This window comes from Pristiophorus japonicus, chromosome 7 (genome assembly GCF_044704955.1).
Source record: "Pristiophorus japonicus isolate sPriJap1 chromosome 7, sPriJap1.hap1, whole genome shotgun sequence".
NCBI classification, from domain to species: Eukaryota; Metazoa; Chordata; class Chondrichthyes; family Pristiophoridae; genus Pristiophorus; species Pristiophorus japonicus.
Window position 1 is genome coordinate 223,523,887 of NC_091983.1, and position 25,442 is coordinate 223,549,328.

The window sequence follows — 25,442 nt, forward strand, 5'->3', positions numbered from 1 at the left end:
GAGTACGTGCGGAAGGAGATGCAGATTTTTTTTCCCCCATATTTAAAAAAAACTTGTCATTTGCTCCCAAATGCAATTCCACAGGCCTCAGCTGTTCAAGAAAGCAAGTGTCTTTTTGGTTGGGCGAGAGGGCAACTGTTGATCATTCACCAATAACACACACCTCTTTGTATTCATTACTTTTGTTAGATAATGCCATCTGAGGTGGGGGGGAGGGGGGGGGGGTGGGGTAGGGGAAGAAAGGGAGCAGAGGTGGGCCACATTAACACCACCCACCACCCCAAGGATAGGACACGGCATTATATAACGGTTGTTATCCACCACAGAACATCATCCAAATGAGACATAATAGAAGAACGACAATGTTAATACCATCTGGTGCAAGATAGCTGCCATGCAGATAATACATTTCACAGCACACCGGGGCCATCGATTCTTATTATACAGGCTTCCTATCTCAATGAGGAAGAATGAATTTTCATTCGGGAAACTCATCCTAATTCAAGAAGATCCAAGTGGTTTGCCCATGTGATAAGATATTTATTACATACCCATTTTCATTCACATACACTTCACATATTCCGCCTGAGCTGAACTGTCACGTGGAACCCAAGTTTTGAGAAAAGGGGTTGACAGGGGACGTTTTAAGATCACAAATGCCTGTTCTTTTGGGGGGGGGGGGGGTGACATTATTTCTTCCCGCCTTGTTTTCCGAATCAATTGACAAATTGTTGCGGACAAACTGAGTCTTAATTTTGACCATCTCAGCCACTTAATCTGGATGTGGGAAGGTTCTTTGAGCTGTAGGCCAGGAGGTTGGGGAGAGGAGAGGAGGGGTGGGGAAGGAATGAGAGGGGAGGGGAGGAAAGGAGAAGAGAGATTATGTTACTGCTGCATCTTTTGTGGGGGTTCTTATTAGGCAGCTTCTGATAATGAAAGTCCCAGGCTGACGGGTGTTGGGGCGAGGTGAAACTGGGAGTGAAGAGAGACCAGGTGAGGTGGAACCTGGCTGGGATGAGGATCCAACAATCCAGCGGGCTCTCTCGAAATCTCTAACAGTAAACTGGGTGTGGGAAGAATTTTTTAAGCTCCATTTGTTTCACTGTCTCATGGTATTAGTTGTTGAGTCTAAGCTATTAAGCTATTATCTCACCTCCCTCTCCTTTCCCCTGACCAGTGCAGGACATACCAGTGGGTGGTGGTCACCCCATCCAGTGCCGAACTTGACCCCTCCCCCCCCGACCTCTGTGCAGTGCTGGTCTTGACAGTGGATGGTCACCCCCTTTACTTTTCCAGCCCCAATGTTGGGGGTTTGAGAAATTGGCCAAAGCCCGAGACTGTATGAGCCCTGGCGGAGAATGGGTATGTAATAAGGTGACGTCTGACCCACAGCAGAACCGACGGTAACAGAGCACACAGCACAGACACTGTCAAAAACAAAAAACAAAATAAAAAGCATGAAGCAAGCTTTTTCTGACGAACCTGCAGCTGCGTTCATTTAACTCAAGCCTCTTTGACTTGCAACGTAAATGTGTGAATTTACACGAACATTTACAGGTCTCGGGATCCTGTACATACAAGTGCTTTCTCTTCTCTGAGCAAGGCTCACAGTGACTGCAAAAAGGTAACAGAAAAGATCTCTAAATCTACGGCACGTCGGTAAAGACACAATTAGATATGCAAATCCCACAATCACGGCGCTTGCTTGGCAGCTCAGCGCAACGCTTGATCTACCTGCTGTAGTCAGGGAAGGGGAAGGCAGACGGAGAGAAAGGGAGAGATCATTTAAGAGCATAAGCAACAGGAGCAGGAGTAGGCCAATTTGCCCCTGCGAGCCACTCCACCATTCAACAAGATCATGGCTGATCTTCTACCTCAACGCCACCTCCCGCATTATCCTCATATCCATTAGTTCCCAAAAATATATCGACCTCTGTCTTGAATATACTCAACGATCTGAGCTTCCACAGCTCTCTGGGCCAGAGAATTCCAAAGATTTACATCAAGTCTTTTCTCTCCTGACACATACTTTTCCAAACAGCTACAGATTGTATTGGGTGCATACATTTAAAGAGAAAGTGTTCATTAAGCCAAATCATTGCATCATCTCTCTCTCCACATCTTCTTTTCTCTCTGTCTCATTCTGTCTCTCGCTGTCCTGCAGCCCCCTGTCTCTCACTATACCTGCTTGTCACTTTTTCAGTCTCTGTCCCATCCTCTCTTTTCCTCACAGTCCGACTCTCAGCCCTCTCTCTTTCTCCATCTGTCTCACTCAGTCCTCCTCTCTCCCATGCTCCGTGTCTGTCCCTGATCGGGGGAGGGGCTTTTAATCTGAATTTCCGCGATTACACCATTACGCAATCAATTCGCCCTAATCCCGCCCCCCTTCCCCCCCAAAAAAAGTGATTATATTTTTGTTGGGGGAATAACAATTTCATGGGGTTCCTCTTAACTCATTATTCTCATTGTACAAACACTGCACTACAAGAGAAACCCATCCTCATAACAGTGTTAACAATTTTACACATGAACGATTCCTGTCATTAAGCAGGGAATGCCTTCCGAATTGCCCAATAATCTTACAAGTTACAAAAGCCATATCCTGCCCAGTGACTCCTGCTTGTCCTCTGTTGTGTATATTGCATTATATTGTCTAGGGGCGGGGGAACCGAGAAGAAGCCACTTTGAAAGAATCAAAGTCGCCAAATAGAGGTGAACACTGTCTTTGGAGGGCGGCAGGTTGGGTATGAGTAATGGAGACCTGGGGATGAATGAATATTCTGGAGTTTTGCTGGATTACCATTTGGGGATGGGTGACTGTTATACAGGAGGTCTAACAAGGTGATGCCAGAGATGAGCGAGTTCAGTTATGTGGAGAGACTGGAGAAGCTGGGATTGTTCTCCTTAGAGCAGAGACGGTTAGGGGGAGACCTGATACAGGTGTTGAAAATGATGAGGGATTTCGATGGAGCAAGGAGGGAGAAACTGTTTCCTCTGGCAAGTGGGTCGGTCATAGATTTAAAACAATTGGCCAAACAACAAAGGGTAAATGAGGAGACATTTCTTCACACAGAGGGTTGTTAATATCTGGAACAAACTACCTGAAAGAGTGGTGGAATCAGATCTCATAGGAACTCTCAAAGAGCAATTAGACATGTACCTGAAGAGGACTGATTTGCAGATTTATGCGGATAAAGCTGGGGAGTGGAACTAATTTGGACAGCTTTTTCGAATAGCCAGCACAAGCACGATGGGCCAAATGGTCTCCTTCTGTGCTGTAAGATTCTATGATTCTATTCTATGGCTCAATCTGTCATCCCCCCCACCCCCCAGGATTAAATGGGTGGGGTCGATTCCATGATGAGGTAGAATGAGAAGCTCAGTTGAAGGGGCCAAGACTTCACAACGGAGGATATCGGCAAGTTTGAAAAAGAAGTTGGAGAGAAGATCAGGTAAATCAGGATGTATTGGTCAGCCAATGCCAAGCTTGAGTTTTAAAGCCTGGTAGATTGTAGGAAGTAAGGGAGATGGGGGAAGATAAGGAGTTCGACAGTTTAGAGGTCCCAGGAAAGAGTGAGTTAGAGGAGCAGAGTGTGGGGCGAGTCCTTGATTTCAATAGACTCATTTCCAGTAACTGGTGGGCTGACTCCTGAATTGCAGTAGTGTAGTGATTATGTTACAGAAACCTGAGCTAATAAGCCTGCTGGAACGTGAGTTCATAATCCTAACCTGACACTTTGAGAATCTGAATTTTGTTTTTAAAATGTGACCATGAAACTGTTGGATTGTCGTTAAAAACTCAACTGGTTCACTAATGTCCTTTAGGGAAAGACTTTACCCGATCTGCCCTATATATGACTCCAGCCCCACACCAACATGGTTGATTGTTGACTGGCCTGTGAGGTGGCCTAGCGAGCGATGGTTGATGAAAGAGGCTCACTACCATCTTCGTAAAGGAGGGGCAATAAATGCCGGGATCGCCGGCGACACCCACATCCCGATATTTTTTTTAATGAATCCCACTCCCATTTCTTGATGCGCGTTCAGGTTGGAGGACATTTGAAACAAGGCCAGTGATTTTGAAACTTATTGAAGCACAAGAGGTGAAGGTGGATGGCGAGACAAGTGGGATTAGGGGGCAGTTCAGCGCAACACCGTTCCTTTCCAAACAGCTTCTCGATCTAGAAATCGCTTCCTTATCTTCGCCCAAAGGCAAAACAAGATCAGCGGCCCCACACGTTGGGAATTGTGGTACAGCACAGGAGCACTTTCACGAGTGCAAAAAGACCCAATAAAGTCACAGGCGTTTTATAAGACATGAGTGATTTATAAGAACATAAGAAATAGGAGCAGGAGTAGGCCATTTGGCCCCTCGAGCCTGCTCCACCATTCAATACGATCATGGCTGATCTGATCATGGACTCAGCTCCACTTCCCTGCCCACTCCCCATAACCCTTGACTCCCTTATCGCTCAAAAATCTGTCTATCTCCGCCTTAAATATATTCAATGACCCAGCCTCCACAGCTCTCTGGGGCAGAGAATTCCATAGATTTATAACTCTCTGAGAGAAGAAATTCCTCTTCATCTCAGTTTTAATTGGCGGCCCCTTATTCTAAGGCTATGTCCCCTAGATCTTCCACTGAAAGGGGAATGCACCGCCACTCAATTCATTCTGTGGAGGTTGCGCCTTTAAGATGCGCATGTCATGGTGTGGAACATTATTTTCTGAATGGTGAGAGGCTAGGAGCTGTGGAAGAGCAAAAGAGTTTCGATGTCCATATACACAAATCACTAAAAGCTAGTAGACGGGTACCAAGGGGCATAGATTTAAAGTAATTAGTAGAAGGTTCAAAGGGGATTTGAGGGGAAAGGTTTTCACGCAGAGGGTTGTGGGGATCTGGGACTCACTGCCTGAAAGGGTGGAAGAGGTAGAAACCCTCACCACATTTAAAAAGTACTTGGATGTGCACTTGAAGTGTCGTAACTTACAGGGCTACGGACCAAGAGCTGGAAAGTGGGATTTGGCTGGATAGCTCTTGGCTGGCCGGCACGGACATGATGGGCCAAAATGGCCTCCTTCCCTGTTGTAAACTTCTATGATTCTACGGGGAAAAAAAATCCAAAAGGCTATTGGAAGGTTGACCTTTATCTCGAGGGGGTTAGAATTCTAAAGTGAGGAAGTGATGCTTCAGTTGTCAAGCCTTGGTCAGGCCACATCTGTGTCCAGTTTTTAGGCACCGCACCTTAGGAAAGATATATTAGCCTTGGAAAGGGGGTATGGCACAGATTCACCAGAATGATACCAGAGCTTAACGGGTTAAATTATGAGAACAGATTATATTAACGTGACTTGTGTTCCAATGAGTTTAAACAGTTGAAGAGTGAGCTAATTGAGGTGTTTGAAATTATAACGTGATTTGATAGGGTCAATAATGAAAGCCATTTGCTCTGCTAGGGTATCAAGAACAAGGGGACCGTGATATTAAAATTAGATCCAGGCCATTTAGGAGTGAAATCAGGAAGCACTTTTTTGGCACAAAGGGTAGTGTAAGTCTGGAACTGCCTCTCCCAAAAAGGCTGTGGCTGTTGGGGGTCAATAGCAGCTTTCAAGACTGAGCTTGATCGATTGTTGGGTAAGGGTATAAAGGGATATGGGACAAAGAGAGGTAAACAGAGCTGAGGTACAGATCAGCCATGATCTCATTGAATGGCCTCCTGTTTCTATGGGGCGTCAAACAGCTTTCCCGCCAGTTTACGAACCATTTTCCTGAGGTATATCAGTATCTCCAGAAACCCACAGAATAAAATGAATATCCATTATTCAGAAACAGAAAATCACGACATTAAATTGATTTGACACACTTATTACTTCAGTGGCTAGACGAAGCAAAACAAATAAAGCCAGAATTGCACATTGAGCCCATCGTGTGACTATTAGCTGGGTACTTTTGGAAGATTATTTCAGGTGGCGATATCGCAAAGAAAAACAACCTTCTCCACATATTTGGCAGTTCCTCCTTTTAAAATGTTCTAGAGGAGGGGCCAGAATAGTTCAATTTCAGTTTTTGTGCCCTTATTTTGTGTCTGGGGAGAGTTGCGCCCCTGTGAAAACAAATAGAAGATTCAAGAAACTGATTTGAAAAGAATAAATAAATAAAGGGCTAAAGTGATGTTGCCCTCGAGCCACAGTTAAAGAACTGACGGTGACTGGAGGAGAATCTATGAGTGGGAGCCAACTTCACAGTGGAAGTGGATTGGCATCCAAAATGGTGGCCGAATGAGGCCCAAGAAATGTTTAAAGGCCCAAACCTTGCCAGAATAAAATATCACCAATTATAATCGGTGACCTTCTTCAATCCGGGCACAAACTGCTGAAACATCGCTGATCTTACTCAACATTCCAGTGACTTAATGGTAAAATTGTCCTACTGACACTAATCTGGGCAAGCCCTGTGATATATAAATGATAAGATGAGCACTAGTTTGAAATGGTTGGACGTGTGGTTGACGGGGTTCGAGCGGAACCGCAAGACCAGAATTCCCAGCAGGCCGTCGGGATGCCAGGCGAAGTCAGGCAGCAGATCGAAGGTGGTTGCCATGGTGAACGCTGTCGCCAATGACCAGATGGATGACTCCAGCTTGACTACTTGGAACTTGAAGTGGAAAAATGAACAGAGTGGTGAGTTTTGCTGCGCGCCGTGGGTATTGAACGCTCGGTATTAGTAGTGGCACCAAGACACAGCAAACCCCAGTGAAGGATGCATCGACTAATGTCACACCATGATTAGTAATGATTGGTCGTACAAGCCAGCCATGCCTTCCACCATGAGCAGAGATCAAATCCCCACAGCCCTGGTTTCCATACAAACCAAGGCCGATGAGAATTACGATAAAGTGCAATAAATTTTCATGCCAAATCAAGTTGCAGCTTCCTACTCCCAGTCACCATTTCCAATCTTCCATGCCCCCAGCCCCCTCTCATTGGTACCCTCCTGCCCAGCCCCTTAAAATGAATAATAAGCTCCAAGAGAATTATTCAGGCCAGGCATGGAACGTTGAATGGGAAAGCGAAGACTGACGTACGGCCTGCATTGTTTCACTCTGTTTTTCTTTTTCCTTCGTTTTTGACCCTTTCCTTTCCCTCTCTTCGGCTTGCTGTGAAAAGAGCACAGTTCTACAGTTTAGCAAAAGATCCCCTGAGCTGACTAGCAGATGCAGGTCGGGGAGGCGGGCGGGAGGGGTGGGGGTGCGCGGGGGTGCGTTGTTGGAGCATTGCGGATTGGAAGCTCGACTACTCTGGGATCGGACAAACTCCCCCAGCCGAAGAACGATGACAGGATTGTGCCTGCGGGAGCAAGCAAAACATCTGCCCTGGGTGGAGCTCGTACCTCCTGAGAAGCAGACTGCAGCGCTTTGTTGGTTTAGTTTCATAAACGATTGAAGAATAAATAAACGGCGAAAATGATGCTGCCGTCAAGCCACAGTTAAGCAACGTGCACCGACTGGAGGAGAATCCTTAAAGCAGGAGCCAACTTCAAAGTGTAAGTGGATATGGCGTCCAAAATGGCGGCCTGATGAGGCACAAGGAAATGATTAAAGGCTTAACCTTTCACCTTTAACCTCTGAAATACTAAAATCGGAAGTTTTCATTCTTCGCCCGACTCTTTGGATAAGGAGAAGTCTGAGAAGGCAGGCAAGAAATGTCCGGTTGACTGTAGACGGGAGGACCTCATACAACGTGAGTCAACTGGATTCTGCCTGGGTTACCTCACTCAAAGAAATGAAGGCTTTTGGCAGGACGCTCTCTGCTTTAGATTACAGTGCAGTACTGAGCTGCACTGTCATAGGTGCCATCTTTCAGATGAAACGTTAAACTGTGGCCCCGTCTGTCCTCTCAGGTGAAGGTAAAAGATTCCAATACGCCTTACACCTTTAGGAATGTCTTGTAGACGTTGATAGCATTCGGTGGAAAGTGGTTCTCTACCTTCCCCACAGCCCAAGGCGCGTTGCTAAAATTAGTCGATGCCACCTTCACTGCCACATTTGAAGGTGCTGGTTAGATAAATGTTGCCAATGATCAGTAAAGGATTTCCAACACTCCAGCTCTGAGGTAAGTCAAAAGCACATGAAATAGGGTCTCAATGATTTTTTGTTTTGCTTTTTCTTTCAAACTATGTACGGATTATTTCAATTTTGAGACATTTCTTACCTTTTTTGTGTCTCTTTGTTTTCTTTCTTTGGTCTGCGGGAACAAAAAAAAGAAAAATATTAAATATATTGTTTTCATTGGGAATGAGTGGTACAGTGGGTCAAACACTGACCTTTTCCCTCTGGGACTGGGTGGTACAGTGGGTCAAACACTGACCCTTCCCCTCTGGGACTGGATGATAGAGTGGGTTACACACTGACCTTTCCCCTCTGGGACCATGTGGCACAGTGGGTCACATGCTGACCTTTCCCCTCTGGGACTGGGCGGTACAGTGGGTCAAACACTCTGACCTTTCCCCTCTGGGACTGGGTGGTACAGTGGGTCAAACTGACCTTTCCCCTCTGAGACTGGGTGGCATAGTGGGTTACACTCTGACTTTTCCCCTCTGGGACTGGGTGGTACAGTGGGTCAAACACTGACCTTTCCCCTCTGGGATTGGGTGGTACAGTGGGTCACACTGACCTTTCCCCTCTGGGACTGGGTGATATATTGGATCACACGCTGACCTTTCCTCTCTGGGACTGGGTGGTACAGTGGGTCACACTGACCTTTCCCCTCAGGGACCATGTGGTACAGTGGGTCACACGCTGACCTTTCCCCTCTGGGACCATGTGGTACAGTGGGTCACACGCTGACCTTTCCCCTCTGGGACTGGGTGGTACAGTGGGTCACACGCTGGTCTTTCCCCTCTGGGACTGGGTGGTACAGTGGGTCACACGCTGACCTTTCCCCTCTGGGACCATGTGGTACAGTGGGTCACATGCTGACCTTTCCCCTCTGGGATTGGGTGGTACAGTGGGTCACACACTGACCTTTCCCCTCTGGGACCTTTGCCCATTTAACTTGTGGAATAGATGTCGGGAGTGAGACATGTGCTGGAAGGGTGGACTGTCGCTGGAGAGGCAAACACAGCAGACATTTTACTCCACAAAACACACACAACGAGATGAATGGACAGCGTTTGGTTGAGGAAGCTCTATGAATCGAGCCATGGGATCGTTTGTGCCCACCTAAGCAGGTAGTCGCAACCTCGGTCTCACCCAAAGGACGGCATTGTTCCCCTGACCCTGTGCGGTTGAATGAGGTGAATGTTAAAAGCTTCTCTCACCTGCAGATACATTTACTGTGCTGTACAAAGTGCATCAGGCTTATATCCTGCCTGTGGTGGGGCTTGATTTTCATTATCTGAGGGGACGAAACAACAAACGCGCATTAATAACAGGCCAATCCCGGGAGTGACTCCTTCCCCATTAAAATACATACAGCCTCATTTCGTTCCTCCCTCATTCAATAGTGATTTATAGGAACAGGAGTAGGCCAGTCGGCCCATCGAGTTTTCACAATTCCCTCCCTAAGACCATTACCACAAGTTGTACTAGTTCAAGGAAAAGGCCCATCGACACCTTCTCAGGGCGTCAGGGATGGGCGACAACCCACATCTCCAGAGCAAAAGCAGAACCTACACTTTCTGGCAGGGTATCGCTATATGTGACCAGGTGGCACAGGGTATCCCTGGTTAGGCCCCAGCTGGAGTATTGTGTCCAATTCTGGGCACCACACTTTAGAAAGGAGGCCAAGGCCTTGGAGAGGGTGCAGAGGAGGTTTACTAGAATGGTACCAGGGATGAGGGACGTCAGATACCGTGGAGAGACTGGAGAAGCTGGGGTTGTTCTCCTCAGAGCAGAGAAGGTTAATGTAATAGAGGTGCTCACAATGATGACGGATTTCGATAGAGTAAATAAGGAGAGACTGATCCACTGGCAGGAGGGTTGATAACCAGAGGACATAGATTTAAAGTAATTGGCAAAAGAACCAGAGGGGCGATGAGGAGAAATGTTTTCATCATGCAGTGAGTGGTTACGATCTGGAATGCGCTGCCTGAAAGGGCGGTGGAAGCAGATTCAACAGTAACTTTCAAAAGAGAATTGGATAAATACTTGAAAAGGAAAACATTGTAGGGCTGTGGTGAAAGAGCGAGACTAATTGGATAGCTCTTTCAAAGAGCCGGCACAGATGTGATGGGCCGAATGGCCCCCTTCTCTGCTACAGGATTCTACAGTGATCAGAAGCAGGAACCCTGGCTGATTTTTCTCTCTCCTTTAGCCGAGAGCAGGCGAGGCCAATTGTAGCACTTCTGTTATCTCCCAGTGGATGACTTTCAGAGTCTGTTTCCCACATTACAACACTTTGAAAGTACTTCATTGGCTGTCAAGCATTTTGGGATGGCCTGAGGTCTATAAATATATACAAATATGTATATATAGAAAGCTGAGCTTCTGTCAAACTGCGGAACCTCAAAGCTTAGACAGAAGGGGCAGCCATTTTGTGCTGATATTAATTGGTGTCAACGAGGTCGTTTGCAGCTTGACCTGGAGCCAGAAAGTTACAAGCACCTGGCGATCTGCAAACTTCCCTCGCTAACAGCAATTGACCTGCAATTGACCTTGAGGCCTATTTAGATCGCTTCCCCACAGGGAGCACTGCAGCGGTGGTCTTAAAGTGACATGTTAGGTCAGCAGCTCAACATCGCCGCTGTGCTCCAGGCCCGAGATTGCCCGTGAGCATCGCCACGGGAGGTTTGCTTGCATATATCCAACCAGGGCAGCAGCTTGGTAGAAATTCTCGCACAGGAGGAGGCCAACTGGCCCCTCCTTCGAGGATACACCCCCACCCCGCCCCACCATTAAACACGCACCAGTGCACCTCAGTTTAACGTCGCCAGCAAAAGACGGCTCCTCTGACAGTGCAGCACTCCCTCCATGCTGCGCTGAAGTGCCAGCCTAGATGATCTGCGACACTGCCTTAAACATTCACGCCCTCCACCACCTCCGCACCGTGGCTGCAGTGTGTACCATCTACAAGATTCACTGCAGCAACTCGCCAAGGCTTCTTCGGCAGCACCTCCCCAACACGTGAACTCTACCATTTGGGCAGCAGGCGCATGGGAACACCATCACCTCCAGATTGCTCTGCAAGTCACATACCAGTCTGACTTAGACATTGCTTCACGGTCGCTGGGTCAAAATCCTGGAACTCCCTCCCGAACAGCACTGTGGGAGTATCTTCACCACACAGACTGCAGCGGTTCAAGAAGGCGGCTCACCACCACCTTCTCAAGGGGCAATTATGGATGGCCCGCATATGGACCGGCCAAGCCAGTGACGCCCCCATCCCGAGAATGAATCAAACAAAAAAAACGCTGGAGTGGGGCTTGAACACACAACCTTCGTGAACCAGAGGCGAGGGTGCCGTCATTGGGCCAAATCCCACTGGAGTAGCTTTGCCTGCTTTACCTCCAAGTACAAAAGCCTGCTTTTACCTCCATCGTCACGTTATGCACTTCCGTGGGGACGCACTCTAAACTCTCATCGTTGCAGCATCCACCACACCTCATTAGAGGCACGCAGGAAGGCTTAAAGATGTACTCCACTTCGTCGGGGTGCTCCAGTAAGATGTCTATTAGCGTTTCTATCGGCCTGCAGTAGCTCTTGTTCCACACTTCCATGAACTTTATGACTGAAAAGGAAGGAAAACGAGATGGTTAACGGACAAAGCTCCACTCAAAGCCCCTGGAGTCTCTGGAATCAGATGGGGATTTCTCCCTTCCCCGTACAGGCTCCCCGTGGCTCAGCCTAGTGGTCCTGAGCCTTGTGGTCCTGGGATCGGCCTGTAACGGGCAGGAGCAACCGCCTGCCTGAGTGCCCTCAAAAGCCCAGGGTCCTTGTCCATGTGCTCAGCCTCTGCGTGCCAGCCCAGATACTGTCAGCACGTTTATTGTCAAACCTGGCCCCCTCCTCATTTGAAATCCATACACGGTTTTCAGTGCAGCGGAGGGAGTGGGGGGGTGGGAGGGGTGGAGGGGTTGGTTTCAGGGGAGTAGGGATGTCATAAGAACAGAAGAAATAGGAGCACGAGTAGGCCATTTGGCCCCTCGAGCCTGCTCCGCCATTTAATAAGATCATGGCTGATCTGATCATGGACTCAACTCCACTTCCCTGCCCGCTCCCCATAACCCTTTATTCCTTTATCGCTCAAAAATCTGTCCATCTCCGCCTTAAATATATTCAATGACCCAGCCGCCACAGCTCTCTGGGGCAGAGAATTCCACAGATTTACAACCCTCTGACAAAAGAAATTCCTCCTCATCTCAGTTTTAAATGGGCGGCCCCTTATTCTAAGACTATGTCCCCGAGTTTTAGTTTCCCCTATGAGTGTAAATATTCTCTCTGCATCCACCTTGTCGAGCCCCCTCATTATCTTATATGTTTCAATAAGATCACCTCTCATTCTTCTGAACTCCAATGTGTATAGGCTCAACCTACTCAACCTATCCTCATAAGTCAATCCCCTCATCTCAGGAATCAACCTAGTGAACCTTTTCTGAACAGCCTCCAATGCAAGTATAACGTTCCTTAAATACGGGGACCAAAACTGTACGCAGTACTCCAGGTGTGGCCTAACCAATACCCTGTCAATGGAGAGTCTTGTTCTCCCATCACCCCTGTGTTTGCTGACCTCCATTGGCTCCCAGTCCAGCAAAGTCTTGATTTTAAAATTCTTATCCCTCTGTTCAATTCCTTCCAATGCCCTCGCCCCTCCCTATCTCTATAACCTCCTCCAGCTCTACAACCCTCTGCGCTCCTCCACTTTTGCCCTCTTGAGCATCCCCAATATTATTCGCTCCACCATTGGCGGCCGTGCCTTCAGCTGACAAGGCCCTAAATTCTGGAATTGCCCCCCAAAACCTCTCTGCCTCGCTACCTCGCTCTCTCTTCCTCTAAGATGCTCCTTAAAACCTCCCTCCATGACTAAGCTTTTGGTCACCTGTCCTAATATCTCCTTAGGCGCCTCCGTGTCAGGTTTTGTTTGCTAATCGCTCCTGAGGAGCTCCTTGGGATGTTTTAACATTAAGGGCGCTGTTGAAATGCAGGTTGTTGTTGGTACAGTGATCAGGAGCAGGGATCCTAACCCGGGCCACACTGAGACTAATTGTCATGTCCCCGTCACTGTCCCGATGGAATATGCGAACTCAGCACGGGTTGGGAACTCAGACCCTCCTGGTTCATGTGACTCAGAACCAGTGTGCCGTATATTTACTGGGTCATTCGGGAGGTTGTGGGGGCGGGGGCGGGGGGAGGTGTGATATGGGGGGGGGTCGCAGCGATGCGGGGAGAGGGAGGGACAACAAGAACACGGTCCATTCAAAGTGAAATCAGTTTGACCAGAAGAGGAGAAGTGCAGGGAAAACTGAGAGGAGGAAAATCCCTTTAGACGTCGCGTTACAAATCCCTGGATTAGTTCGCACCAGCATGCGGGCTTGTTCCAGAAACTTGGAACAAGGTGTGACTTCACAGTTTTCCGCACTGTTCGTGCTGCCACTGTCAGTAGTTACCGAGGAAGCTGTCTGCCTACACAGTGGTTCTATTTGACTGGAGACGCAAACTTGGTGGCGTTGGTGGAGATTGGACTGGGTCGCGTGCCTGATAAGATCGCTGATTAACCTGATAGCGAATGGCTTAATATCGGCCTGTGCCTCCCGGGCCTCTGTCAAGAGAGCGCCTTATGTTTGCCGAAGTCATGAGCGAGGCTGGAACGCTCGACTATCAACAGCCTTGTATCTTATTTTTTGAGCGAGTTGGGGTGGGGGGGGTGGGGGGAGGTAATTGGGTAATTGCACAGAGATAAAACTATACATTATGGAAAGAGCGTTTTTCTTTTCTTCTGCCCGACGCCGAGATGTTAACCCACTCCTGCCCCAGGCCCTCTCAGACTCTGCCGGTGCAGTTTCACGCGTCCTGGCTTGCGCCTGTACTGAAACGTGCCCTGTCTGCACCGTGAGGCGAAGGCTACAACCCCCCCCCCCCCCACCCCGTCGCCGGCGGACCTTTCCCCACTCCCGGACCTCACCGGCTACAGTAAATTGGCATGGCTGACGGGCGACCAGCCACCGGCACCAACCATTCACCTTTGTCATCGGGGGTGTTATGCCCCGGAAGCACACCGCTTCCTGCATTACCACAGTGGCTTTACTTCAAACAAAAAACAGCACGTCATTGGCTGCAAAGCACTTTGGGACGTCCTGAGGTCAGCAAAGGCCCGACAGTAATTCAAGTCTTTCTTTGCTGAGAGTACATCGTGCATTTTATATATATATATGTGCAATAATGTTATAGCTTGTCAGATGCATAGTATAGCATGATAGAACACAATTTATATTGCACTAGGGAGATCTCGCATCATCACTGTTATCACCCGCACCCCCCCAAAAATAAATTTAGCTAACTCCGCTGCTGTTAATGGGACAATCTGGTCCACATCAGAGGCAGTCCCTCGAAATCGAGGAGGGCTTGCTTCCACTCTAAAAGTGAGTTCTCAGGTGACTGAACAGTCCAATACGAGAATTACAGTCTCTGACACAGGTGGGACAGACAGTGGTTGAAGGAAAGGGTGGGCGGGGAGTCTGGTTTGCCGCACGCTCCTTCCGCTGCCTGCGCTTGGTTTCTGCATGTTCTCAGCAACGAGACTCGAGGTGCTCAGCGCCCTCCTGGATGCTCTTCCTCCACTTAGGGGAGTCTTGGGCCAGGGACTCCCAGATGCCAGTGGGGATGTTGCACTTTATCAAGGAGGCTTTCAGGGATGGGATAACAGCTGCAGAAAATGTTCCTGTTTTAGTAACGCCCGACATTGGGTTCAGCTTGGGTCTGTTGGTGGCACGGTGGGACAACAATGCCCTCCGGCCCAAGGTTGTGGCGACAGTGCCTGGCACTACCAGACCCTGGGCAAGCTCGGCTCGGCTCAGCTCGGCCTGGCTGGGCAACCGACCTCCACACGTCACAAGTTGAACATTTCCCTCCTGTGCCATGGCTCCCCGAGTTAATGATTAGACTGGAGCTTGGAAATCTACAAATTGGCTGCAAGCGCCTCGACCTCTGGCCGACCTTGGCGGTGTGGAAGAAGCTGCACTTTCCTGGAGGCGCCACTTCGGGCAGCGAGGGGTGAAGGGTCGCTGACTGTGACCGGACATGGCCAGCATGCTCCCGAGCAAAGACTGCCGGGGGGGAACAACGCCACGGGAGCGCCGCTGACATTTTCGAGTGCGTCGCGCTTTGGACGTGACATTTCAGAGTTGCCACACTTTGTTCTGTCTCTGACATCGGGGATTTACCAGCGCCTGGCAACCTACAGGGAAATAACTATGCTCTAATTGACCTCGAGATATACCTCAGAGGGACTGGCCTCTGACTGACTTCATACTCACAGCAATTAGACCTTGTGGGTTGGAAAGGGACATGGCACCACTTTAACAGCAGCACATGTGGTTTGGGAAAAATCATTCTTGGTGTGCATCTGGACATCGCTGGTAAGGCGACATTAATTGCCCATCTCTAGTCACCCTGAAAATGTGGCGGTGGGCCAACTTCCTGACATATGAACATAAGAGCATAAGAAATAGGAACAGGAGTAGGCCATATGGCCCCTCGAGCCTGCTTCACCATTTAATACGATCATGACTCAGGTACACTTCCCCGCTCGCTCCCCATGATCCCTTATCCCCTTATCTTTTAAGAAACTGTCTATTTCTGTCTTAAATTTATTCAATGTCGCAGCCTCCACAGCTCTCTGAGGCAGCGAATTCCACAGATTTACAACCCTCTGAGAGAAGAAATTCCTCCTTATCTCAGTTTTAAGATTAATGCCCTCTAGTTCTAGTCTCCCCCATCAGTGGAAACATCCTCCCTGCATCCACCTTGTCAAGCCCCCTCATAATCTTATACGTTTCGATAAGATCACCCCTCATTCTTCTGAATTCCAGTAAGTAGAGGCCCAACCTACTCAACCTTTCCTCATCTCAACCCCCTCATCTCTGGAATCAACCTAGTGAACTACTGTAGTGGTTTCTTGGTACAACTGAGCGGCTTGCTAGGCCACTTGCAAGGGCAGTTCAGAGTCAACCGTGTTGGTATAGGAACTGGAGTCATATATGGGCCCTGTTGGGGAAGTGTAACAAGTTTCCTTCCCTAAAGGCTCAGTGGGTTGCTCTCTCACCTCTGAGTCACAAGGTTGTGGCTTCAAGTCCCGCTCCAGAGACTGTGAGCTCATAATAAGGCTGACACTCCCAATGCAGTGCTGAGGGAGCGCTGCACTGTCGGAGGTGCCGTCTTTCGGATGGGATGGGATGCTCTCTCAGGTGGACGTAAAAGATCCCATGGGCACTATTCAAAAGCGAGCAGTGGAGTTATCCCCGGTGTCCTGGCCAATATTTATCTCTCAACCAACATCACTAAAAACAGGTTCTCTGATCATTATTGCATGGCTGTTTGTGGGAGCTTGCAAATTGGCTGCTGCATTTCTACATTACAACACTTCAAAAGTACTTCACTGACTGTTAAGTGTCTTGGGTCGGTCAGAGGCCGTGAAAGGTGCAAGTCCTTTCTTTTTACCGGTCACACTGTCACGCCTGCAGTTACGCACTTCTACCACCAGACGGAGTTTTCTCGAGCTCCGGAAGCAACACACCCTCCCCACAACCGATACCCACAGCATTGTGAATGCGCCCTGAGGGGGGAATTCACTTTGTCCTGAATTTCCATGGGCCATGCCAACAGGGGAATCTGCTGGACTGTATATAATAAAAATGATCGGGCCAAGAGGAAAAACAAAAACCTGCTATGATAAGAGCGCTGTGCTGGGTGATTGTGATAGCAATATGGTCAGATTGCGGGATTGGCCTTTAGAATGATGTGTCTGACCTTCAGTATTGTTTCTCAGCTGTTACAGTTATGCAGCCTGTTCTCAGAATACCGACAGCTCTCAGACACAAACACACACACACACACACACACACATGCCAGCAGATACACTTCTCTCTGTAACACGGCTTGGCATCTCTCTCTTCTTTATCACTCTCCCCCCCCCCTCCCTCTCCTCTCCTGAGGCTGCTGACGTTTGCTGGGGGGTTACAGTTCCGCAAGCACTTCAGAATCTCACGTAGATGGCTATTCCGCACTTGTGAGTCTAGACGACTAGAGCACTGGCCAGCTGCTCGACTGTGGGTGACTTCACAGCCGAGCCCATGTGCCAAAAGCTGGGGGGGGGGGGTGCTGTAAGGGGTGTTGGAGGGGCATGGTCCCGAGGGAGTCGATCCACGCAGGAACACGGGATAATCTTTCCTCTCCACTGATCCGAGAGAATAGAAGCTCCGACTCCCTCACCCTCCTTCTCGCCCCGACTTTCCCTTCCCGCCCCTCCCCCGCCGAGAGTAGTCCCGGCGGACATCAACGAGCTCAGCAAGGGACTCGGGGAGGTTGAACCCGGCCATCCTTCCTAGCCTTGAGCGCTCTGTACCAAGGACGCCATCCAGGGTTGAAGGGAAGTCAAGCCCGGAACCGCCTGTGGCTATATTACAAGCTACTGCACAGGAACCTTCTCCCATACTCACCACACAGGCAACCCCTTCCCCTCCCCACTCAAATAAAACTACATTGTCAAAGAGAAAAAGAATGATTAAAAAAAAACTGTGGTAATGGAAAGATTCACCAACAAAGTCGTGAAAGGGTTAAGTCGGATTCTGAAGTAAGACACTGCAAATACGAGTTGGCAAAAGACAGGTTAATAAAGGACAAGCCTCTACTGTATGACCTTGTCTTGTGTTGTTGCTGTTCAATCACATTTTAAAGATGGTCTTTACCAGGTCTGCTGGTATCTTATCTGACATTTTGATAAACTGTACACAGAGTTGTTTATACAGTTTTCTATCTTTCTATCTCTCAACCCCCCACCCCCCCCCCCCCCCACACTCTCTCACACCACCAACCCCACCCACCCCAATCGTACACTCTGTGGTCGAATGTGGAGCGAGATCAGATAACCTTGCACTATCAGGACAGCCTCAAAGCCTCCCTCAACCTCCACCGTCCTTTATGTGGTAATCGAAGCCAACCTCACTGCCCGGCCTGATCATAAAGGATCTTCTCCCTGAAGGGGGATTGGGCAGTGCGCAGGGAGAGGAAATGAAGGGGCTTGTACTCCTATATTTTTAACATTTGCTGACATTCAGGCCTACTTATGGTTGACCCTGAGCCCAGTTGCTATTGTATCCATTTGCAGTCACCTTGATTTATTCGGCCAGGCAGCAAATCCCAATCTCAGGGCCAGAGCAGGAAAACAACATGCCTTTTGACAGTGCATAAGACATCTCAAAGCACTTTACAGCCAATGAAGTACATTTTGAAGTGTTGTAATGTAGGGAAATCAACAGCCAATTTACACACAGCAAGCTTCCACAAACAGCAATGCTAATGACCAGATCATGTTTTGATGTTGGTTGAGGGATAACTATTAGCCAGGACAATGGGGAGACCTCCCCTGTTCTTCTTCAAAACTGTGCCCTGGGATCTTTTACATCCACTTGAGAGAGCAGACAGGGCCTTGGTTTTATCTGAAAGACAGCACCTCTGGTAGTGCAGCACTAGGAGTATCAGCCTGGATTATAAACTCAAGTTTCTGGAGTGGGACTTGAACCCACGACCGTCTGACTCAGAGGTGAAATTGCTACCCACTGAGCCATGACTGACACTGCACGTAGACCTAGACCACGCAAAACGTATACAGAGAAAAAACCCATCCGGGTAAGCTTCTAAAATGCTCCAGGAGTTCCAAGGGATCCCAGTTAAACTGCAAGTGCGAGCCGACCTTCCCTGATCCACCATGCCGATAAAACTGAGAAAACAAGGAATCAAATGAATCAAAAAAAGACTTTATCCCGTCTTTTCCCTTTCAGGTGCCAACAGATCCATTGCGAAATTCCACTATTTTCTGTTTCAGGTTTCCTCTGGCATCAGCTGCGGCAAGTTGGGGGATGCATGGTTTTAGGACAGGGGTGTGACGGGAAAAGCGTTACAGGAAGTAAGCGTGACACTTACTAGAAATACGCGCTAGACTTCTAAGGTACTTATGGTGGATCTCCTGTGGCCTTGTTCGCGACGAGTCAGAGGATTCCCTAAAGTGTGATGGATAAGGTGTGACAGGAAGTAAGTGTGACGCTTAGAGGAAGTGCACGCTACATGCAATATAATATATAGATGTTGCCTATTTTTATTACTTTTGCCTATGGGGAATGACCTCAGTGTATCACTCTTCCCCCTATCTACCTTGTTGTGGGGGCCCAGCGCAGGGTCAGCAAGGGAATGTTGAAACCCAATTGCTGTATCAGCTAAAAACACTTGCATTTCTAGAGCGCCTTTCATGACCCGCCGCCTGGACATCCCAAAGCACTTTACAGCCAATGAAGTGCTTTTTGAAGTGTCATTGTTGTAATGTAGGAAGCACGGCAGCCAATTTGCGCACAGCAAGCTTCCACAAAGAGCAATGTAATAATGGCCAGATAATCTGTTTTCATGATGTTGGATGAGAGATAAATATTGGCCAGGACAGCAAGGATAACTGCCCTACTCTTCTTCGAAATAATGCCACAGGATATTTTATGTCCACCTGAGAGGGCAGACAGGGCCTCGGTTTAATGACTCATCCAAAAGACGGCACCTCCGACAGTGCGGCACTCCCTCAGCACTGCACTGGGAGTGTCAGCCTAGATTTTGTGCTCAAGTCTCTGGAGTGGGACTTGAACCCACAACGTTCTGAGTGAGAGGTGAGCGCGCTACCCACTGAGCCACAGCTGACACATGTTGGAGAAGCATTGGACTAGTTCTGTGGGTCTATGATGCCATCAATTCCCCAAACACAATGATGGGGTGGGCATGGCTGGGGATGAGGAGTGATGCTTGTACCATGAAGTGGGACCAATGGAAGGAGCACTGGTTGGCTCCCCTCAGCAGCCATTCGGAGAATGTAAAATCCCCATTCAGTGGCCGCGTTATAATACTGGCCAAGATCTGGAGATGCAAAGTATGTTAACTGCCCACTTTGAAATAACATATGCTGCATTACAGCTCCCACTCTTAACAGAGACACCACATAAAACAAAACCCCAACATCTAGCTGTCCCACTTTCTGATGCAACACACACTATATACAGTTCCCTTCCGAACAGAGTCTGCACATTTTTTTTCTATATTCATTCATGGGATGTGGGCATCGCTGGCAAGGCTGGCATTTATTTCCCATCCCTTGAGAAGGTGGTGGTGAGCCACCTTCTTGAACCGCTGCAGTCCGTATGGTGAAGGTACTCCCACAGTGCTGTTTGGGAGGGAGTTCTAGGATTTTGACCCTGCGACGATGAAGGAACGGCAATATATTTCCAAGTCAGGATGGTGTGTGACTTGGAGGGGAACTTGCACCTGATGCCCTGTCCTTCGCGGGTTTGGACAGTGCTGTTGAAGAAGCCTTGGCGAGATGCTGCAGTGCATCCCTGTCGATGGTACACACTGCAGCCACGGTGCATCAATGATGGAGGGAGTGAATGTTTAAAGTGGTGGACGGGGTGCCCATCAAGTGGGCTGCTTTGTCCTAGATGGTGTCGAGCTTCTTACATGTTGTTGGAGCTGCACTCAGCCAGGCAAGGAGAGTATTCCATCACACTCCTGACTTGTGCCTTGTAGATGGTGGAAAGGGTTTGGGGAGTAAGGAGGTGAGACACTTGCCACAGAATACCCAGCCTCTGACCTGCCCTTGTAGCCACAGTATTTATGTGGCTGGTCCAGTTAAGTTTCTGGACACCCTGAGGTAAATGTTAGTCTTTAGTGCTTGGGATACAGGGAATCACATCCCTGAGTTTCTGACCTATACCCCTGCTATACAAAGCTCTGTGTCATAAGCTGTAAAGACATAAAAGGATCTCTCCGTCTATAAAAGAAAGAACTTGCATTTCTACATCACAGTTCATGACCTCAAGATGTCACAAAGCACTTTACAGCCATTGAAGAGTAGTCACTGTTGCCAACCAATTTTCGCAAAGGAAGACCCCACAAACAGCAATGTGATAATGACCAGATCAACTGGTTGAGGAATAACTATTGGCCAGGACACCGGGGAGAATTCTCCTGCTCTCCTCGGAAATAATGCCCTGGGATCTTTTGCGTCGACCTGAGAGGACAGATGGGGCCTCGGTTTAACGTCTCATCCGAAAGACGACACCTCCGACAGTGCAGCACTCCCTCAGTACGGCACTGGAGTGTCAGCCAAGAAGATTTGCTATTATATACAGAGCATCCGGCAGTTAACACCCCTTGCTTTCGTTACCCTCTTAAAGACACATCAGTGAGGGGCACGGTGGGCAGGGGGGGGCAAGGTGAGAGGACAGCGATCAGGAGCGGGAGCCTTGGCTATGTTTCACAATCCCAGGGACAGTCAGACTGACTGTGGAGATCACCTCGCATCATCACTGGATCCCTGCTGCACACAGAAGCAGTCGCTGGGATGTGGGCAGATCATGCAAGGCCAGCATTTATTGCCTATCACTAATTGTCCTCGAGAAGGTGGTGGTGATCCGCCCTCTTGAACCATTGCAGTCATTGTAGCAGTTTGGTACAACTGAGTGGCTAACTAGTCTATTTCAGAGGGCAATTAGGAGTCAACAACATTGCTGTGAGGCTGGAGTCACATATGCCAGACCGGGTAAGAATGGCAGATTTCCTTCCCTAAAGGACATTAGTGAACTAGATGGGTTTTTACAACAATCCGCTAGTTTCATGGTCACCATTACTGATACGAGCTTTATTTTAACTCTAGATTTATTTAATTAAATGAATTTAAATTCCCGAACTGCTGTGGTGAGATTGTAAACTCATGACATGTAAATATAGGCCTCTGGATTACTAGTCCAGTAATATAACCATGAGGCCCTCATTCCCGATATTAGCAGTACCTGCACCAGTATCATGTCTGTACCAGTATCAATGCCAGTACCAGTATCAGTGTCTGTACCAGTATCAGTGCCTGTACCAGTATCATGTCTGTACCAGTATCAGTGTCTGTACCAGTATCAGTACCTGTACCAGTATCAGTGTCTGTACCAGTATCAGTACCTGTACCCATATCAGTGTCTGTACCAGTATCAGTACCTGTACCAGTATCAGTGTCTGTACTAGTATCATGTCTGTACCAGTATCAGTGCCTGTACCAGTATCATGTCTGTACCAGTATCAATACCTGTACCAGTATCAGTACCTGTACAAGTATCAATGTCTGTACCAGTATCAGTGCTTATACCAGTATCATGTATGTACCAGTATCAATACCTGTACCAGTATCAGTACCTGTACCAGTATCAGTGTCTGTACCAGTATCATGTCTGTACCAGTATCAGTGTCTGTACCAGTATCAGTGTCTGTACCAGTATCAGTGTCTGTACCAGTATCAGTAGCTGTACCAGTATTAGTGCCTGTACCAGTATCAGTGTCTGTACCAGTATCATGTCTGTACCAGTATCAGTGCCTGAACCAGTATCATGTCTGTACCGGTATCAGTACCTGTACCAGTATCAGTGATAGTACCAGTATCAGTACCTGTACCAGTATCAGTGTCTGTACTAGTAGCATGTCTGTACCAGTATCAGTACCTGTACCAGTATCAGTGTCTGTACCAGTATCATGTCAGTACCAGTATCAGTGTCTGTACCAGTATCAGTGTCTGTACCAGTATCAGTAGCTGTACCAGTATTAGTGCCTGTACCAGTATCAGTGTCTGTACCAGTATCATGTCTGTACCAGTATGAGTGCCTGTACCTGTATCAGTGCCTGTACCAGTATCAGTGTCTGTACCAGTATCAGTACCTGTACCAGTATCAGTGTCTGTACCAGTATCATGTCTGTACCAGTATCAGTACCTGTACCAGTATCAGTGTCTGTACCAGTATCATGTCTGTACCAGTATCAGAACCTGTACCAGTATCAGTGTCTGTACCAGTATCAGTGTCTGTACCAGTATCAGTAGCTGTACCAGTATTAGTGCCTGTACCAGTATCAGTGTCTGTACCAGTATCATGTCTGTACCAGTATGAGTGCCTGTACCTGTATCAGTGTCTGTACCAGTATCATGTCTGTACCAGTATCAGTGCCTGAACCAGTATCATGTCTGTACCAGTATCAGTACCTGTACCAGTATCAGTGTCTGTACCAGTATCAGTGCTTGTACCAGTATCATGTATGTACCAGTATCAATACCTGTACCAGTATCAGTACCTGTACCAGTATCAGTGTCTGTACCAGTATCATGTCTGTACCAGTATCAGAACCTGTACCAGTATCAGTGTCTGTACCAGTATCAGTGTCTGTACCAGTATCAGTAGCTGTACCAGTATTAGTGCCTGTACCAGTATCAGTGTCTGTACCAATATCATGTCCGTACCAGTATGAGTGCCTGTACCTGTATCAGTGCCTGTACCGGTATCAGTGTCTGTACCAGTATCATTGCTTGTACCAGTATCAGTGTCTGTACCAGTATCAGTGCCTGTACCAGTATCAGTACCTGTATTAGTATCAGTGTTTGTACCAGTATCATGTCTGTACCAGTATCAGTGCCTGTACCAGTATCAGTACCTGTACCAGTATCAGTGTTTGTACCAGTATCAGTGCCTGTACCAGTATCAGTGTTTGTACCAGTATCAGTGCCTGTACCAGTATCAGTGTCTGTAGCAGTATCATGTCTGTACCAGTATCAGTGCCTGTACCAGTATCAGTGTCTGTACCAGTATCAGTGTCTGTTCCAGTATCAGTACCTGTACCAGTACCAGTGCCTGTACCTGCATCATGTCTGTACCAGTATCTTTGCCTGTACCAGTATCATGTCTGTACCAGTATCAGTGTCCGTACCAGTATCAGTGTCTCTACCAGTATCAGTACCTGTACCAGTATCAGTGTCTGTACCAGTATCAGTACCTGTAGCAGTATCATGTCTGTACTAGTATCATGTCTGTACCAGTATCAGTGTCTGTACCAGTATCAGTGACTGTGCCAGTATCAGTGTCTGTACCAGAATCAGTGTCTGGACCAGTATCAGTACCTGTACCAGTATCAGTGTCTATACCAGTATCAATGTATGTACCAGTATCAGTCCATCTTACAATGTCAGTACCAATCTGAGCTGAATCTTGTACAGTCGGTCATATTATGGAGGTAATCAGCGCAACTTATGTCACATGCAACCAACGCAGCTTTCCATTGGTGAAATATATCCAGAGACCACTGCAATTGAACGGTGGCCAAGTTATGGAAAAATCCCATGTACCATCAGTCTCTCATACTTTCCGCTCCCTTTCTCTGACAAGCCACCTTCTCATGGAAACAGTTTCTCAGTTACTCAATCACAACCCCATCATAAGTTTGAACACCACTATTAATCTCTCCTTAACCTTCTCTGCCCAACAATCCCAGCTTCTCCAGTCTCTTCATACAACTGAAGTCCCTCATTCCTGGTACCCTTCTGCTAAATCTCCTCTGCACCCTCTCTAAGGCCTTGACATCCTTCCTAAAGTGCGTTGCTCACAGTTGGACACAACACTCCAGCTAAGGCTGAACCAGTGATTTCTAAAGGTTTAACATTACGTTACTTGCGCTCGATGCCCAATTAAAAGTGTGCTGACTTTGCACGGAAGTGAATGTCAAATGATTTGTTTGGAGGTGACGGGGAGGTGGGGAAAGGAACCAGCCCTGTACCCGTTACACTGTCACCAGATGAAATCTTGGATGCAATTGTGCTTACAACCAGTTCGCCAGACAGCAATTCATGGAAATAGTGGCTCTTTAAATAGCCAAAAAGACTACTTCACCACCTTCACCCCCTCTGGATACCCGATACAGATTATGGTCATCCTGGTAAAACCTGGGGGAGGGGAAATGCAGGCTGAGAGCCGTGCTTCTGCCAGTGACCAGCAGGTGGCTGTCTAACCATGCACTCTGGAGCAGTGAGTAATTCCAACAGGAATCTGTCTCGGTTCAACAGAAGGAGAGAGGGTGATGGGGAAATAGATGAGGTTTGGTTTGAAATTACCGCTATCGTTCGTTACATTCAACAGTTGGTTACCTTCGTTCCTCCGGGGTCCCTCGCTGGGGATGTGCGCCGTCTACAGAGCCAAAAAAAAGAGGAGGGAAGAGAGATGATAAATAGTTACAAAGACATTGGCATTCTCCCCAGGCTGTCATTTATTAAACGTGATGGCAGCAAAACACACACACACACAGATATTAAAAGGACACATTGCAAACACACTGCACAAACATAAAAGGTGCAAGTTTTCATTATGAGCACTATTCTCGGCCTTGCACGAGGATATCATA

General features: G+C 48.0%; 1 protein-coding gene across 6 annotated transcripts in view; it reads right to left on the reverse strand.

The window, feature by feature from the left end:
- Positions 1-25,442, reverse strand: part of LOC139267479 (vascular endothelial growth factor A-like) — a 40,773-nt gene that overhangs the window by 8,969 nt on the left and 6,362 nt on the right. For 3 of the 6 annotated variants that reach the window (XM_070885853.1, XM_070885856.1, XM_070885852.1), the window contains 6 exons: positions 25,189-25,228; positions 11,531-11,727; positions 9,320-9,396; positions 8,212-8,244; positions 7,086-7,157; positions 1,483-1,614 (listed from right to left, as the gene is read on the reverse strand). In XM_070885853.1, the coding sequence (XP_070741954.1) occupies positions 1,483-1,614; positions 7,086-7,157; positions 8,212-8,244; positions 9,320-9,396; positions 11,531-11,727; positions 25,189-25,228 (551 nt within the window). The remainder of the gene's footprint in view (positions 1-1,482; positions 1,615-7,085; positions 7,158-8,211; positions 8,245-9,319; positions 9,397-11,530; positions 11,728-25,188; positions 25,229-25,442) is intronic. The other 3 variants (XM_070885857.1, XM_070885854.1, XM_070885858.1) reach the window with 3 other exon arrangements.